The 19,967-nt window shown below is 36.1% G+C and overlaps 1 protein-coding gene across 1 annotated transcript in view; it reads right to left on the bottom strand.

The window, feature by feature from the left end:
* Positions 1–1,096: 1,096 nt before the first annotated feature.
* Positions 1,097–19,967, bottom strand: part of LOC123564522 (polycomb protein suz12-B-like) — a 36,966-nt gene continuing 18,095 nt past the window's right edge. The window contains exons 13-14 of the mRNA XM_053527101.1: positions 19,141–19,220; positions 1,097–3,421 (exon numbers count right to left, since the gene is read on the bottom strand). Coding sequence (XP_053383076.1) covers positions 3,199–3,421; positions 19,141–19,220 — 303 coding nt within the window. The 3' untranslated portion in view covers positions 1,097–3,198. The remainder of the gene's footprint in view (positions 3,422–19,140; positions 19,221–19,967) is intronic.

The following is a 19,967-nucleotide window of genomic DNA, read 5'->3' as shown; positions in this document are numbered from 1 at the left end:
GCCACTTCTTTTCCACCAACCTTACAGGAGTGATCAGTGCCAAGCACCATTGTACATACATGAAATGAAATGTTTTGGCCATTTCTTTTCCACCATTTCCATTTACACTAAACCTTATGAGTGTTCAGTGCTAAGCATCATTGCATATTTCGATTCATCAAATTTTATAGAATGTTACACGAGTGATCAGTGCTGAATTTTATAATGCCTATTACTGGCATGTTCCGGTTCAGTGTTTTTCAGAGGAGTTATGGCCCCTTATTTGTCAAACTGTATGGTATTGTTGCAACTTCTCATACACCACTGGGCAGACTTCCACCAAACCTTACTGGAGTTATCAGTGCCAAGTATACAGACCACCAGCATGTTGCAGTTCAGTGGTTTTCAGCAAAGTTACTGCCCTTGTTTTATTATTAGAGATGATGATCAAATTGTTTATAATAGGTAAAGAAATTCTACAACAGGTGTAAACAGGGAGCTGCATTTTCAAAACGCAAAATCATGCCTGTAGGTGTATGACCAAAGATGTTGTTTTTGAGGTTTTAAGTTTTAAAGTTGAAGATTAAATGAAGGTAAAGGTCATCTATATATAGGTCACTTCGTAGGTCTTGCCACAAGGTTTGTTGAGTGTATGAACTAAATTGTGTAATTCATGTGGGCTGTATGACCAAAATTGTTGCCAAAAGATTGTAGAGTGCAAGCATGAACTATATCAGGTCTTTAATATTTTCTGTAAAGGAACAGTAGTCTAGTTAACCTAACTGTTGCTTTATGAGGTTTTAATTTGAAGGTGATGGTCATATGAAGGCCAAGGTCATCTATATTAGGTCAGTTTGTAGGTCTTGCTACATGGTTTAATGAATGTGAGAATTAACTAAATTGAGTCATTTATTTTTTACCATAGAAATATGCTATTAAAAAATAGTTTTGTTTAATATTCAATAGTAATAAGATATTTTCAGAATTTAATACTGTTTTTACTGCTGTGATGTGTCAATTGCATTGTCTAACATTTAATTAAACCAAGGAAGAACCATGATGTGAAATAGCTAAACTAAACAGTAACTACTCAATAAAGAAAACAACAAAGAAGAGATAGCACAATAGAAAAATAGTTTATTGGTTATATAAACAAAACATCACAATGTGGTAAACAAAGACTTTCCATTTGCAATTAGTCTGCCTGATATGACAGTCTATTGTTAAATCAGTTATGGTGAACATAGCAAAATTAACAATGATATAGAATATGAATAACTGTATTAACTTTTCACAATAATTGCCAATTTATTCAGTGATTATAATAAGGAATTACTGACTCTTACAACTTTTAAGTTGAAGGTCATAAAAACTAATATTTACTTTAACCAAATTTCATAATGTTCATAATGTTCGAGGTAATGTAGAAGATAATGAATTCTAAAATGTACAGACAGTTGGCAATGCCAATTATCATCTTGCAATTTCAACATGTATCTGCAAATAAATCTAGCAAACATCATAGCATCCTTGGTATCAATAAATTATGTCAACAGCAGGTTACATTGACAGATGTCAACTGTTATCAACTTCAATGACTGTGGAAAATCCTAAGCTGATTGTGTTACCTTGTTCTACAGATCAGTACAAGATTTCGAAAGAAGAAAAAAATATTTCTACAGACCTTTGTGTTAGCAAAGTTTCTTAGTTGTGTTGTTAATCTTGGCATTGTTACATTTAACAAAAATATGTTTGTTAATCTTCTACCTTATCAAATTATTTGTGCCTTTGGCAATACTGTGCCAGTATTTCTCATTTAGTTGAGACTTTTCACATAAAAATACAGAAATTGACAATTTCTATGTAATACTGCCTAGTTAAAGTGTCTGATATTACAGTAATGGCATTAAGACCTTCCAATTACCTTTCCTTCTCTTTAATTTCTGCCGAAGTTATATACATGTGACAGGGAATGTAAAATTCAGCAATTTACATTCCTGACTTGCAGTAACTGTGTTTTTTTTTTTCCATCTAGCAGTCAAAATTGTATTACATGCATTTAAATTAACGGCATGGCACTCTATGACATATGATCATTATCTTTTAAGAGTTTTTTTTTTATTTTTTTGTCCAGAAACTGACCCAAGATTTATGAAAGGTGTTTGCATCAAATCAACAAAATGAGACAGAAAGAAGTTGTATCTTCTAATTCAAAAGTGTTGCGAAGATAGTTACTGTACCACTTTACATGAAGTCACAGAAACACATCACAAATCATTCAATCAAGAATCTGACTATCAAGCTATAATTATCTTACATTGTACCAGATTAAAATGATTAACATTCAAAAAGGAAAGTTGAACATATCATTTTAAGGAAAGTTTTGGGAGTTATTCTAACATGGCATATGTAGGACAGATAAGCAAAACCGTAACAATTGTGTACCTACATCTTCAAGGTAAGAAATAATGTATCTGTTTTAGCCTGTCAATTAAATGTAAGATACTTAGTATATGGTTTCTACAGGAATTAAAAGGGTATAAATTTTGGTACACTATGAATGTTGCCCCTATGTTTTATTGCACATAAATACATTAAAGGTCAGCAACCACTTGAACATGGTTAAACACTGACTGACAGTCAAAACCTCATTATCAGGCATATCTAACATTAAGTCATTGTGGTACATATACAATATTCAAATAAAAATAATGCTTTTAAAGCATAAAATACTAAAAATGTAGATTAATTTATGTTACAGAAAAACAGACAGATCATGTAAGGTTTAATGATGCATGGCAACCATTATCAACCGCACAATTACCTTGGTCGGTCTCATCTCTGTCCAAGATGAGAACTCAGAGCATCCTGCTTTGAGATTTAAACTAAGGGTAAGGTTGCTTATGCTTCAAATACCTGATGTATGCCACAGATTTATTACGTTAACTTCATAGCCGAGCAATGTGAATCAACATGAAGGAAAGAACCTCTATGAGAATTGGGCAAACAAGGTATTCAACTTACTTATAGATATGAAAACATGAATGTTACACTGCTGAATAAGATATGTTTTGATTCCCACAAAATCAGTCATGTTGTCCTTGTTTGCGAATTTGTTCCATGCACTTACATGATTTTTAACAAAAACTGGAACAAAATCCTTAAAATTAAATTAAACTAGGTCAAGTTACTTCAGACAAAGAATCGTTTTCACACAAATTAACTTGCTGAGGTAATCTGCCCAGACATTTCCAGGTCATCCCTGACAGTGTAAAGCTGCCACATTGTGCGCTGTACTATATCCGGGGTTACTAGACCAAAGTCAAACATATTCACAAGATGTATCAGGTAGTTTTTCACGATTCCTTTTTCAATCAACTCGCAACCATGTTCCTCAACAAAACTCTGTGAAGCTTGTGGCATCTGACAGTCAGCAATGTATCTATAATTGAAAAAGTAGAGAAAGTTAGTGAAAAACATTGAAATCATTAACCTTTAGTCTGCTGGCGGCAAGTGATTCTGCCTTTGCGACCAAGATCAGTCCATGCAGGCTGATCATGGTCTGCCCTATTCGCTATTCAGTCAGTAAAATTTCAGTGAACACCCCTTTGAAGAAGAAGTGGTACTGCCCAAATTAAATGATGGACCTGTCCATTTTAGAAATTTAGCAAGGTGAAGGTTAAATGACATTGGGGACTAATTTTCATGGATTTCACAGTTGTGTCAGTACACAAAATTTAATCCGAATGAACAAATAAAACTTGCATTCATTTTTTTAAATGAAATTTGAAATCTACAAATACATGCCCCAATGAAATCGTGGTTTTGGTTAAATCTATGAAATTGAAGGCCAACGAAATTAAATTTATTTACAGTATGCAAAAACACCATACATGTAAACAGTTAGTTTAAAGTTGGTAACCAAGCAACAGTTTTACACTACTTTCACAGTGTGTACGTTTCATTCATGTATTCAACTATTAAAAACATTTAATACATTTCTTTTCTTTGGACGGAACTTTTTTTTTCATTTTACATATACCTACTACAATGCACACTCTATCAACTTCAGTGATGATTAGGTTAGGTAAAAACAGGCAAGGACATGGTACGTGAATGATCAACTCAAAGTTAGTACTAAAATACAAGAACCAAGAACTGAAGCAAATTATGACTTAAATTTCATGATAAACAGATTTAACTTCCTGAAATTTTCACTTTTGTAAATAGAATATTACATAACTGAAACAAATTGTTTCATAAATATTTTTACGAGAAAACTTCTCGGAAATACTAACAAGAGCTGTCCGTAAGACAGCGCGCTCCACTATTCGGCGATTTGACAGTAAAATGAATTTCTGTCTCAATAAGAGACCTCTACTTTAAAAGGAAAATACACCATGATATAAAAAGACCTTACTACTCAGAGGGGTTAAAGGTCAAGTATGGAAGGGGTACTGACATTCTTTATTTTGATGGAATTAAATTATATCAGAAAAAAAAACAGTCCAAGAAACTACATCCACATAAAGTATAAAGACTGCTAAACTCAAATTATATTTCTATTTATTTTTTATTTATGTTTATTTTATTTTATTTATTTGTTTTATTTATTATTATAGCAGATGATGATGATAAAGATACATTTTAAGTTTTAAGTCATTATCTTATATTGTACTAAAGTTATATCCAGAAAGCGAAGATTGCCAAAATACTTTAAAGTATGAAAGGGGCATAATTCTGTCAAAAATACAATTAGAGTTATGGGGATTGTAACCATACCTGCAGATGATGATCATATTAAAGAAATATTTTTAATTTCAATTCATTATCTTTTAAAGTACCAAAGATATGTCTATAAACGAAGTTTTCGAAAAAAATTAACATGAAAATAATTCCAAGTATAACAACATGGTGACCTTGACCTTGGGTATAATGGGCCCAGCCCTTGCACATACTTTGTTTGTATGCTGGACAATGTTTATGTGAAGATACAGTAAGATATAAGCAATAGTAACAAAGATATGACAGAAAAACAAAGGTTGCCAAAAAACTTTAACCTTAAAAATAACCCAAGTATAACACCTTGGTGACCTTGACCTTGGGTATAATAGACCCAGCCCCTGCACATACTTTGTTTGTATGCTGGACAATGTTTATGTGAACTTACAGTAAGATAAAAGCAATAGTAACAAAGATATGACAGAAAAACAAAGGTTGCCAAAAAACTTTAACCTTAAAAATAACCTAAGTATAACACCTTGGTGACCTTGACCTTGGGTATAATGGGCCCAGCCCCTGCACATACTTTGTTTGCATGCTGAACAATGATAATGTGAAGTTACAGTAAGATATAAGCAACAGTAACAAAGAACAAGAGGACCATGATGGTCCTGAATCGCTCACCTCTTCCCACATGACCCAGTTTTGAGTATGACATTGTTTTTTCTACTATTTGACATAGTGACCTAGTTTTTAAGCTCATGTGACCCAGTTTTGAACTTGACCCAGATATTATCAATATAAAAATTCTGACCAATTTTCATGAAGATCCATTGAAAAATATGGTCTCTAGGTCACAAGGTTTTTCTGTTATTTGACGTATTGACCTAGTTTTCGAAGGTACGTGACCCTGTTTTGAACTTTACCTAGATATCATCAAGGTGAACATTCTCACTAATTTTCATGAAGATCTCATGAAAAATACGGCCTCTAGAGAGGTCACAAGGTTTTTCTATTTTTATACCTACAGGCCTAGCTTTTGACCACACGTGACCCAGTTTCGAAACTGACCTAGATATCATCAAGATGAACATTCAGATCAATTTTCATGAAGATCCATTGAAAAATATGGCCTGTAGAGAGGTCAAAAGATTTTTCTAATTTTAGACCTACTGACCTAGTTTTTGAAAGAAGTTGACCCAGTTTCAAACTTGACCTAGATATCATCAAGATGAACATTCAGACCAACTTTCATACAGATCCCATGAAAAGTATGGCCTCTAGAGAGGTAACAAGGTTTTTTTATTATCTGACTTACTGACCTAGTTTTTGACCCCACGTGACCCAGTTACGAACTTGACATAGATATCATCAAGGTGAACATTCTGACCAATTTTCATGAAGATCCATTCAAGGGTATGGCCTCTAGAGAGGTCACAAGGTTTTTCTATTTCAAGACCTACTGACCTAGTTTTTGATCGCAGTTGACCCAGTTTCAAACTTGACCTAGATATCATCAAGATAAACATTCAGACCAACTTTCATACAGATCCCATGAAAAATTTCTAGAGAGGTCACAACGTTTTTTCATTATTTGACCTACTGACCTACTTTTTGACGGCACGTGACCCACTTTCGAACTTGACCTAGATATCATCAAGATGAACATTCTGACCAATTTTTATGGAGATCCATTCACAAGTATGGCCTCTAGAGAGGTCACAAGGTTTTTATATTTTTAGACCTACTGACCTAGTTTTTGACCGCACATGACCCTGTTTCGAACTTGACCTAGATATCATCAAGATGAACATTCAGACCATTTTTCATACAGATCCCATGAAAAATATGGCCTTTAGAGAGGTCACAAGGTTTTCCTATTATTTGACCTACTGACCTAGTTTTTGAAGGCACGTGGCCCACTTTCGAACTTGATCTAGATATCACCAAGATGAACATTCTGACCAACTTTCATACAGATCCCATGAAAAATATGGCCCCTAGAGAGGTCACAAGGTTTTTCTATTATTTGACCTACTGACCTAGTTTTTGATGGCATGTGACCCACTTTCGAACTTGATCTAGACATCATCAAGATGGACATTCAGACCAACTTTCATACAGATCCCATGAAAAATATGGCCTCTAGAGAGGTCACAAGGTTTTTCTATTTTTAGACCTACTGACCTAGTTTTTGATCGCACGTGACCAATTTTCGAACTTGACCTAGATATCATCAAGTTGAACATTCTGACCAACTTTCATGAAGATCTCATGAAATATATGGCCTCTAGAGAGGTCAGAAGGTTTTTCTATTTTTAGACCTACTGACCTAGTTTTTGACCGCACGTGACCCAGTTTCGAACTTGACCTAGATATCATCAAGTTGAACATTCTGACCAATTTTCATGATGATCTTGTGAAATATATGGCCTCTAGAGAGGTCACAAGGTTTTTCTATTTTTAGACCTACTGACCTAGTTTTTGAAGGCACGTGACCCACTTTCGAACTTGACCTAGATATCATCAAGATGAACATTCTGACCAACTTTCATAAAGATCCCACAAAAAAATGTGACCTCTAGAGTGGTCACAAGCAAAAGTTTACGGACGGACGGACGCACTGACGGACGACGGACACCGCACGATCACAAAAGCTCACCTTGTCACTTTGTGACAGGTGAGCTAAAAACAAAGGTTGCCGAAAAACTTTAACCAAGAAAGCTCGCGCAGACGCCGGGGCGAGTAGAATAGCACCCCTATTCTCTGAATAGTGGAGCTAAAAACTGAACAAAAAGTGCACATTTGTTATCATTCCAACCTTCTTTTTTACTGTGTAAGTAACTTATATCATGTAAAACAGAAAAAAACTAGAGCTATCACTGAAGGTGCATGCACGCACTGACACAGTACATTGCAATTTGATGCACACAAGATTGCATAATTATGTGGACTGTATGTATACAGACTCTATGTATATAGTAAAGTAACAAAAATTAAAGTCCCATTACTCTGCAGAATATTTTTCTGAAAGAACATAACATGCACCATGCACAACTAGGGTTGGTACTGATCACTTGTGTGAAGTTTCATTAAATTGTGTGCAAGGGTTCAGATTAGGCACACACAAGATTGCATATGCAGACACAATGTATATAGGATAGAAACAAAAAACAAAGTCCCATAACTCTGCAGAATATTTATTTAAAAGAGCGTAACATGCACCATGCACAACTAGGGTTGGTACTGATCACTTGTGTGAACTTTCATTGCATATGCAGACACAATGTATATAGGATAGTAACAAAAAACAAAGTCCCATAACTCTGCAGAATTTTTTCTGAAAGAACCTAACATGCACCATGCACAACTAGGGCTACTACTGATCACTTGTGTGAAGTTGTATTAAATTGTGTGCATGGATTCAGGAGAGATGGTGCGCACAAGATTGGATATGCATACTCTATGTATATAGTACAGTAACAAAAAACAAAAGTCCCGTAACTTTGCAAATATTTTTTCTGAAAGAACCTAACATGCACCATGCACAACTAGGGTTGTTACTGATCACTTGTGTGAAGTTTCATCCAATAGTGTCAAGGGGATAAGGAGAGTTGGTGCGCACAAGATTGTGTCTACGGACAGACAGACAGACAACCTGAAACCAGTATTCACCCCCCTACAACTTCGTTGTTCAGGGGATACAAAAAAACAAGAGGGCCAAGATGGCCCTAGGTCGCTCACCTGAGAAACACACCATAACAGTGTAAACATGTTTGAACTAGAGTGATTTCATGGAAACAATTTATTTATTTATTTGGGTTTTACGGCGCACCAACACAGTATGCCTCTTTCTCCTAATTCCAAGCCTTCTCATTGATCTGAGCCTTTGGAAAATTTGCACTTGCAGCTATTTCCTGTTTCTAAATTTTATGTATGTTGTAGCAAATCATATGACAGTTAAACACAAATAAAAAGAAAATAGAATTACTTGCATTAAAATAGAAATATCCACAACAGAAAATTTTGGCACAAAATTTGCTTATCTAAAATCATTGGGGTAATATATAACCTTCTTACAGAAAACAGAAAGCACTTATTTTAACAAATTTTGTCCGCTAACACAATAATATATCTGTTCTTAAGAACTTTTTCAAAAAAACCTTAATTTTTCAGAGCTAGTTCTAATGATTGCAAGTCTTGGTTTTAACGAGAAAGAATCTGGCTGTTTCAGAGGGTTAGGGTCATCATGTGAAAGCCTAGATCATTCATTTACAAAAATCCTTAGAATTTTTCTTCATGGGGATTTTATAAGTTTAGATGTTGGAGTATCAAACTATAGCAAAAACTCTTTTGAAACTTAAATCTTCTACTGACCAGCACTGAAAAACCGGCTTAGGGGCTCGGAATAACGAGAAAAGGGCATATAGGTTATATGGCGCCAAACAGGACTACAAATTTTGGTTCCACATCTCATTTACATCGAAATAAAAACATGAGGTATGGAATCAAAATTTGCATACCTGCTGGAATCACAGAGTTACTGCAAAACCAAGTGTTAAGACCCTATTAGTCGCCTCTTATGATCATGCAAGGGTAAGGCAGTGGTTCCAATTCTTTTCATACACAGATCGTCCCAGAACCACATGGGGCTCATGGAAACAAGTATTTTGGCCAATTTTCATTAAGATTGGACTAAAAATGTAGTCTCTTGAGTTTAAACAAGTATTTTCTTAGATATGACCTAGTTTTTGACCCCAGATGACCCATATTCAAACTTGACCTGGATTTTATGATAAAAATGATAAAAAAGGCTTCCATTCTGACAAAATTTCATAAGATCAATTGAAAAATACAGCCTCTATCGCATACACAAGGTTTTTCTTTGATTTGACCTAGTGACCTAGTTTTTGACCCCAGATAAACCATTTTCGAACTTGGCCTAGATTTCATCAAGGTTATCATTCTGACTAAATTTCATGAAGATCAGTTGAAAAATACAGCCTCTATCGCATACACAAGGTTTTTCTTTGATTTGACCTAGTGACCTAGTTTTTGACCCCAGATGACCCATTTTCGAACTCGGCCTAGATTTTATCAAGGTAATCATTCTGACCAAATTTCAGGAAGATCAGTTGAAAAATACAGCCTCTATTGCATACACAAGCTAAATGTTGACAGACGCCAGACAGACAGACAGACTACAGACAGACGCCGCACATTGAGCGATCACAAAATCTTGCTCATGTAAGCTAAAAAACATAAAAAAGGAAGGGTATTCATGCTTTTTTCTGAGATATTTAGTGTGACCTTGACCTTTTGAGCTAGGGTCTTAATGCTGGGCATGACATATCATCCCATTATGGGAACCATTCATACTAATAGACAAGATGGTCACTGACCCTAAAGCGCTCACCTGTGTACAAGGCTTCAAGTGTGTTTGTATAAGTAGAGTTAGGTTTCTTCTATGTTAGCGTATATTATATACATGTCACATTTTTGAACCTAGGGCAATAATTTGAACAATTACGGTAGAAATTACAAATCTGATATCACACGCCAAATATCAAGGCTCTAGCCATTATTGATTCAATGAAGAAGATTTTCAAAGTTTCTTATATAAAAGCCTATAGTAAATGCATGTCAGACACAGGTGCGTGGCCATTTTTTTGACCGTAGGGCAATAATTTGGACAAGTATGATAGAGAGTCAAACCCTTGTATCACATGCCAAATATCAAAGCTCTAACGAAAAGGATTTTTAAAGTCAGATAGCTGAAAACCTATTTTTAACCAAAAAGACCCGTATGTTTAATGAACCAGAACCATTTGAACAACTTTGAAAAATGGCTACGTAGAGATCATTTGTGTAAAGTTTCATCAAAATCCATTCAGTGGTTTTGGAGGAGATATTGTTTAAAAGAAAAAGTTAATGAAAAGTGACCACGCACTCTGCGGGCCATGTTTTTTGACGAATCAGAAAAATTTGAACACTATTTGTAGAAGGTCACACAAGAACCAATTGTATAAAATTATTTCAAAATCGGGCAAGCAGTTTCTCACAAGATTATACATATAGGGAAAAGTGACCACGCCCTCTGGCGGCCATGTTTTTTGACGAATCGAAATAATTTAAAAAATCTTGGTAGAGGGTCACACAAGGACCATTTGTGTAAATTTATTTTAAAATCGGGCCAGCAGTTTCACACAAGAAGATTTTTTTAATTTCCACTATATACATATAGGGAAAAGTGACCACGCCCCCTGGCAGCCATGTTTTTTGATGAATCGGTATAATCTGAACAATCTTGGTAGAGGGTCACACAAGGACCATTTGTGTAAAATTATTCTAAAATCAGACCAGTAGTGACCACACCCCTGGTGGCCATGTTTTTTTGACAAATCGATATAATTTGAAAAATCTTGGTAGAGATTGACTTAAGGACCATTTGTGTGAAATTATTTCAAAATCGGACCATCGGTTCAGGAGGAGATGTCATTTGAAGATTTTTCTATTATTAGCTCTGGCGGCCCCTTTGTACAACCAAGCGGAACCATTTGAACAACTTTGGTAGAGGACCATCCAAGGAACATCCATGCCAATTTTCATCAAAATCCATTCAGTGGTTTTGGAGGAGATGTCTTTTAAACGAAATTGTTGACGACGGACACAGCGTGATCACAATAGCTCACCATGAGCATTGCTCAGGTGAGCTAAAAAATCTCTTGATGGATGACAGAGTTATGGACAGGACAGGAAAAATACATATCAACCTCTGACATCAGAGTGACCTAGGATCTGGGTGTTTCACATCACATCTTCTCTCATTCAGGGAACATATGTGCATCACTTGATTGATGGTAGAGTTGTTGACCAGACAGGAAATAAAAACCTATTGACTTTTCACCTCAAAGGGTGACTCTGACCTTTGTGCTATGGGTCTGGGTATTGCACATAACAAGACATCTCATTTAATTGGGAACATTTGTGCCAAGTAATATTAAAATCCCTTGAAGGGTGACAGAGTTATGGACCAGACAGGTAAAAAAGACCTATTTTTTACAATTAATCTAAAACTGTGACCTTTGAGCTAGGGGCTGGGTGTTACACATAAAATGTCATTTGTGCAAAGAAATATTAACAACCCCTGACGGATGACAAGAGTTATGGACTGGAGGTGAAAAAACCCCTACAGAACTATGACCTCTGTGTCCCTTGACCTTTAAGCTAGGTATCTGAGTGTTGCACATGACATATCCTCTCATTATAGGGAACATATTATGTCAAGTAATATTAAAATCCCTTGATGGATGACAGTTACTGACCGGCCTGGGAAAAAAGCTTAGGGACACATGACCTCAGAGTCTGACCTTTACCTTAGAGCTAGCGGTCTGGGTGTTGTGCATGACATGCTGTCTCATTATGCGAAAGATTTATGCCAAGTGATATCAAATTAAAATCTCTTCACAATGAAAATGTTATGGACCGGACAGGAAATTTTGCGTAACCTTGACCTTTAAGCTAGGGGTCCAGGTGTTGCACATGACACCTCTTCTGATTATGGGGAATACAGGGCCCAAACTGGGCTGAAAAAAGTTTGAGCCACTTTTACATCGTTGGTGGCGGGGAGGGTGTGGGATGGATGTCCCCTCCCGCGTCGAAAATGTTTGTAGTTTCCATTATTAAATGGTGATATTCTACCTATAGTTTGGGTCTTTTTTTAAATGAAAGTATGTATACCTTTTACGCTTGTAGTGTATTTTAAAAAGTAGTCTTGTGTTGGTTAATAGGGTAGAACCAACACTAGATTACATTTCAAATTCACTCTCACCTTATATACACACAAATTGTTCATTTTTGAAAACTAATCCAATGAATTTTTATTACCTTTAGATTTTGCATGTTTATTAACAGCATCTTTTTTTCCTGCTGTGAATGTGTTTGAATTTTTATTTTTTATACAAGAATCGCAGAACATCAATCCTGCTTCACAGTCAAATCGAAGCCAATGATTTTTTTACTTTCCAAGAATCATTGAAATATCAAACTGGTGATTCTTTAGCAATTTTAGCTTTTTTTGAAAGAATATTCAATCGGAACTATAGATGTAAAAGAAGCCATTGCAAAAGTTTGACAAGTGGCGATTTGGATTTCTCACACATTTTTCATCAGGCTAAAGAGAAAAGAGCTGGAATGAACAAACATTCGTGTGTAATAGCGACGGCGATTGCCAATTTTAACAATGTTTGAAAAATCGTCAAACAATTCATTGTTTCGCCGATTCGTTTATTAAAGGATTAAAATCATTTAATCAGTAGTAGTTTAAACAAGAGGGCCACGATGGCCCTATATCGCTCACCAGAGTTGATCTGAACTAGTGACCTAGTTTTTGACCCCATATGACCCAGTTTCGAACTTGACCTAGAGATCATCAAGACAAAAATTCTGACCAAGTTTAATGAAGACAGAGTCATAAATGTGGACTCTAGAATGTTAAGCTTTTCCTTTGATCTGACCGGGTGACCTAGTTTTTGACCCCGCATGACCCAGATTCGAACATGACCTAGAAGTCATGAAGGCAAACATTCTGACCAATTCTCATGAGTTTCAAACTTAAACTGTGGACTCGAGTGTTAACAAGATTTTCCTTTGATCTGGCCTAGTGACCTAGTTTTTGACCCCACATGATCTAGTTTCAAACTTGACCTAGAGATCATGAAGACAAACATTCTGACCAAGTTTCACGAATGTAGGGTCATAAATATGGCCTCTAGTGTTAAAAAGCTTTTCCTCTGATTTGACCGGGTGACCTAGTTTTTGATCCCACATGACCCAGATTCGAACTTGAGCTAGAGGTCATCAAGACAAACATTCTGACCAATTCTCATGAGTTTCAAACTTAAACTGTGGACTCTAAAGTGTTAACAAGACTTTCCTTTGATGTGGCCTAGTGACCTAATTTTTGACCCCACATGACCCAGTTTCGAATTTGACCTAGAGATCATCAATACAAACATTCTGTTTCATAAAAATTGGGTCAAAAATGTGGCCTCTAGAGTGTTAACAAGGCACGACGCACATCACACGACGCCGGACAATGACCGGTCACAATAGCTCACATTGAGCACTACGTGCTCTGGTGAGCTAACAAACTAGCAAGAGCTTATTCCTTACCCGGTAAATTATCCGATAATTGATTGCAAACAGCAAGTCAAGATGTTTATTACACGCGTTACTTCACACAGTTGCATAAAACGCAGACTGCGTATCGGTATCGATTTTTCGCAACCTGAACTGAAGGCAAATGATCTGAACCAGTCAAAATTCTAGAAAGGTCACGATTCAAAACAAACAAATATGTAGAAATTTCCATCTTCGCCACTTGCGATTTTTTTTTTGAGCCACTTCCATCGCAAATTCGCCAATTGGCTCAAGTGCAATCCTTTAGACCAAAAAACAATTTATAATGTTATAAAATGCATAAATCCTGCAAAAAATAAACACTAACAACCATATACTGCAATTTCTTTACTTTCCATTTTCTTACTTGCAAACAGGCATCTCTGTTTTTGATTGCCTTTGCCTTTCCTTTAGATGGAAACCAACCTTTTAGATTTTTATCTACCATAAACATTTCTAAAACATAAATACAAAAAGTATAGGAGAACTACACGGCAAACAACGGGGTGTGGTTGACTAAACTTTTATTTGATCTACCGGTTCCGGTCTTATCAAGACCTTCATCAGGATACCAGAATGAAAAATTAATGCCCTGAGGTACACAAAATGTTAGAGCAAAAAGTGATGTTTGTTACTAAATACAGAACAATGACGTTACTATTAATAGCTAAAATTGGCAAATTTCCAAAAATTCTGATGTCTGTTCAGAAGTTCTGTAAATATTTTTAAAGATGCACTAATGTTCAGATAGTATTTTTGATTTGTAGTTTTTTTTAGAAGATTATACCTATCAAAGTATTAATATGAGAAATAACTCTTTTGACTAAGGATGTGTCAGTAAGTATGTTGATCCTTTAATTCTAACAAGAGGACCATGATGGTCCTGAATCGCTCACCTATCCCCACATGACCCAGTGTTGAACTGAGTATGACGTCGTTTTTTCTATTATTTGACAAAGTGACCTAGTTTTTGAGCATATGTGACCTAGATATCATCAAGATAAAAAATTCTGACCAATTTTCATGAAGATCCATTGAAAAATATGACCTCTAGAGAGGTCACAAGGTTTTTCTATTATTTGACCGAATGACCTAGTTTTTGAAGGCACGTGACCCACTTTTAAACTTGACCTAGGTATCATCAAGGTGAACAATCTCACCAGTTTTCATGAAGATCTCAAGAAATATATGGCCTCTAGAGAGGTCACAAGGTTTTTCTATTTTTCAACCTACTGACCTAGTTTTTGACCGCACATGACCCAGTTACGAACTTGACCTAGATATCATCAAGGTGAACATTCTCATTAATTTTCATGAAGATCCATTGAGAAATATGGCCTCTGGAAAGGTCACAAGGTTTTTCTATTTTTAGACCTACTGACCTAGTTTTTGACCGCACGTGACCCAGTTTCGAATTTGATCTAGATATCATCAAGGTGAACATTCTGACCAATTTTCATAAAGATCCCGTGAAAAATATGGCCTCTAGAGAGGTCACAAATTTTTTTCTGTTTTCAGACCTACTGACCTAGTTTTTGACCCCACGTGACCCAGTTTCAAACTTGATCTAGAGATCATCAAGGTGAACATTCTGACCAATTTCTATGAAGATCCATTGAGAAATATGGCCTCTAGAGAGGTCACAAGGTTTTTCTATTTTTAGACCTACTGAGCTAGTTTTTGACCCCACGTGACCCAGTTTCGAACTTGACCTAGATATCATCAAGGTAAGCATTCTGACCAATATTCATGAAGATCTCTTGAAAAATATGGCCTCTAGAGAGGTCACAAGGTTTTTCTATTTTTAGATCTACTGACCTGGTTTTTGACCCCACGTGACCCAGTTTCGAACTTGATCTAGATATCATCAAGATGAACATTCTGACCAATTTTCATGAAGATCCATTGAGAAATATGGCCTCTAGAGAGGTCACAAGGTTTTTCTATTTTTAGACCTACTGACCTAGTTTTTGACACTATGTGACCCAGTTTCGAACTTGACCTAGATATCATCAAGGTGAACATTCTGACCAATATTCATGAAGATCTCTTGAAAAAAATAGCCTCTAGAGAGATCACAAGGTTTTTCTATTTTTAGATCTACTGACCTAGTTTTTGATCCCACGTGACCCAGTTACGAACTTGATCTAGATATCATCAAGATGAACATTCTGACCAATTTTCATGAAGATCCATTGAAAAATATGGCCTCTAGAGAGGTCACAAGGTTTTTCTATTTTTCGACCTACTGACCTAGTTTTTGACCCCACGTGACCCAGTTTCGAACTTGACCTAGATATCATCAAGGTGAACATTCTGACTAATATTCATGAAGATCTCTTGAAAAAAATAGCCTCTAGAGAGGTCACAAGGTTTTTCTATTTTTAGATCTACTGACCTGGTTTTTGACCGCACGTGACCCAGTTTCGAACTTGACCTAGACATAATCAAGATGAACATTCTGACCAATTTTCATGAAGATCCATTGAGAAATATGGCCTCTAGAGAGGTCACAAGGTTTTTCTATTTTTAGACCTACTGACCTAGTCTATGACCCCACGTGACCCAGTTTCGAACTTAACCTAGATATCATCAAGATGAACATTCTGACCAACTTTCATAAAGATCCCATGAAAAATGTGACCTCTAGAGTGGTCACAAGCAAAAGTTTACAGACGGACGGATGGACGACGGACGCCACGCGATCACAAAAGCTCACCTTGTCACTTTGTGACAGGTGAGCTAAAAAAGGATGGTGTGATATCAATATGTCTTAATAAAATTTAAAATACAAAACATATGACAGAAATGCTTAGAGAACTATAATGTTCTATGTACAGTGTCTGCTGTATGTATGGTCTGCAAATCTGTCGTCTTCTACTGGATGAGGATAATGACTTAGCATGGCCGAGAATAAATACAATTCCCTATAAGGTTGTGGCCGGACTGTTATGTAATCGTCAGAGTATGTATAACACTGTGCTTCAGATTGTCATTCCTAGTTTGTTTTGATTAATTCAAAATGTTTGATACTGTCCGCAACTACTCAACTTCATGTAAACCACAAATGAAGAACCAAAAACAGACTGGCAACTGCACTCAAGTATGCACAGTAACACCTGTCCGAAATGCCGTTAACATCCAGGTTTTCATATTTTACACTAAAAAACTTGTGTAAATCCATTTTACACTGCTCTAAGGAATCAGAGCAATATGAAAATTACTAAAATGAGCCGCGCCATGAGAAAACCGACATAGTGCGTTTGCGACCAGCATGGATCCAGACCAGCCTGCGCATCCGTGCAGTCTAGTCAGGATCCATGCTGTTCGCTTTCAAAGCCTATTGCAATAAGAAAAACCGTTAGTGAACAGCATGGATCCTGACCAGACTGCGCGGATGCGGATGCGCAGGCTGGTCTGGATCCATGCTGGTTGCAAACGCACTATGTTGGTTTTCTCATTGTGCGGCTCAAATGACATCAACAGGCTGTAAATAACAAGTGAATGAACTATTGCCATGCAATACAAAGTCCCCTACTGGAAGGCACCTAATTTTCTCTACTGCAGTATAACATAATGAACTGATATCTGTCAATGATGTATAAACAATATTGTACTATATATACAATATGTTATAACAAAACACTTGGATTAAAATTTGCATATACAAAAACCTACAGTTGTTGATTGTTTCATAACTATTAATATAAACAAGAGTGCCAGAATGTCAAAATATATGCCCATCATAGCAAATTTCTTCACACTAGCACCTATATTTTCATATGGATATTTTTATAATATAAGTTATTTATAGTAACAACAAAGGGAAGTTAATCCTAAAAAAAAAAAAAAAAAAAAAAAAAAAAAAAATCTATATATAAGTCCACACAAAACTCTTTACCAGATAGAGATAGGTCAAAATACACCTAAAAATTGGATGTAACATGCATGTTGTACCACAGAAATGTGGTCTCAATTTTTCCCTATGGCCAGTAAAAAAAAAGTTACAATATAAGCTATTTACAGTAAAACAAAGGGAAGTAATTCCAAGAAAAAGTGTCTCATGGTGGTGAACATTTGTGCTAAGTAAAATCAAATCCTTCCATGCATGAAGAAGAAATGCTCCAGACAGTCATTCTTGAATTTGACCTTTGACCTCTGTGACCTTGACCTTAGAACCAGGAACCTGGTTCTTGCGCATGACAATCTGTCTCTTGGTGGTGAACATTTGTGCCAACTGATATTTAAATCCTGTTTTGCATGACAAAGATATAGACCGGACAGGAAAAAAATCCTATTGACCTTTGATCTCCAAGTGCGACCTTGACCTTTAAGCTAGGGTTCTGGGTGTTGCGCATGACACGTCGTCTCATCATGGGGAATATTTATGCCAAGTAATATTGTAATCCCTTGATGGATGACAGAGTTCTGGACCAGACACGAAACAGACCCTGTTCATGCCATGTAAACATCTGACTGCCAAGTGTGACCTTGACCTTTGAGCTAGGGGTCTGAAAGTTGTGCAAAACACATTGTCTTATTATGAGGTAGATTTGTGCCAAGTAATATTAAAATCCCTTCATGGATGGCAGAGTTATGGACTGGACAGGAAAAAAACCCTGCTGACTTTTGACCTCCAATTGTGACCTTGACCTTTGAGCTAGGGGTCCGGGTTTTGCGCAAGACACGTCATCTCATCATGGGGAACATCTGTGTCAAGTAATATTAAAATCCCTTGATGAATGACAGAGTTATGGATCGGACACGAAACAAACCCTGTTCATGCCATGTTAACATTTGACTGCCAAGTGTGACCTTGACCTTTGAGCTAGGGGTCTGAAAGTTGTGCATGACACATCATCTTATTATGAGGTAATTTGTGCCAAGTAATATTAAAATCCCTTCAAAGATGGCAGCGTTATGGACCGGACAGGAAAAAAGCCCTGTTGACCTTTGACCTCCAATTATGACCTTGACCTTTAAGCCAGGGGTACGGGTTTTGCGCAGGACACGTTGTCTCATTATGGGGAACATTTGTGCCAAGTAATATTAAAATCCCTTGATGATTATGGACCGGACAAGAAATTGCGGACGGACGGAATGACAGATGACGGAAAAGCGCATTCCTATAGTCCCCGAAACTGGTTTTCAACCAGTAGGGGACTAATAACTGAAGTAAAAGACACTTCATTCAGCAATGAAACCATTTGGCAGAACAAAGGTAAAAATAAATGAAATCAATGTTGAGAATCTACTTACGCGTATTTCATACAATGCAGATTCCACATTTTCATGAGTTCTTTCTCCCCTTCATTTACATCTGTAAACTCATCTATCAACTGCAATAACAAAAAGAACTTTATGAAGTTTTTCAAACAACATGATAATCTGTTCTTCCATGAGCCACATTTACATAGTAAGCCGTAGAATTGTGTACTTTCAAGAATGATTGTATGTTGTACTGATTAATGGTGTGAGACACAAGCAGTAATGCTGAATCTGTTGTTATAGAGAATAAATAATGGATAAACAGCATAACTAAATCCAATGTAAACATTGTATTATTGTTAGACACATATTCATGTCAAGAGGCTTTCATAAAGGATAAACAGTTGAAACTCAGTATCTCAAACTCCAAGGGATCAAGCATTTTAATTCAAGATAACTGAAGTTCGGCTTAAAATGTTATTTCGTTCATGTTTTTGCAGGATGTGACTTGTAAATTTCTTAGAGATTGCCTGAATTTTGTGATTTAAGCGAGTTTGAGAAATCAAGTTCTAACTGTATTTAACTAAAGAAACTCTGTAAATATTCTAAATTGACCTGTTTTACTACTCAGGGCTTCCACTAGACCTGAAAACCAAAGAATCCCAGATTTTTTTGAAGGGTCCTTTTCCAAAATACAGGAGTCCTGTCCCAACATGTCCATATTATGGACGAAATTTTCTTATATAGTAATACGCAGCTGGTAATACAATAATATTGAACAAAAGTTGTTTTATTAATATTTATTTCATAATAAACATTATAGGGCTTATTCAGTTTTAAGTAATGAACTATTAAAAGAATGGTGGGTGGGGTTTGAT

Source organism: Mercenaria mercenaria, chromosome 2 (genome assembly GCF_021730395.1).
Source record: "Mercenaria mercenaria strain notata chromosome 2, MADL_Memer_1, whole genome shotgun sequence".
Taxonomy (NCBI): Eukaryota; Metazoa; Mollusca; class Bivalvia; order Venerida; family Veneridae; genus Mercenaria; species Mercenaria mercenaria.
The sequence above is the reverse complement of the archived record's forward strand: the minus strand, read 5'-3'. Positions and strand labels throughout refer to the sequence as shown.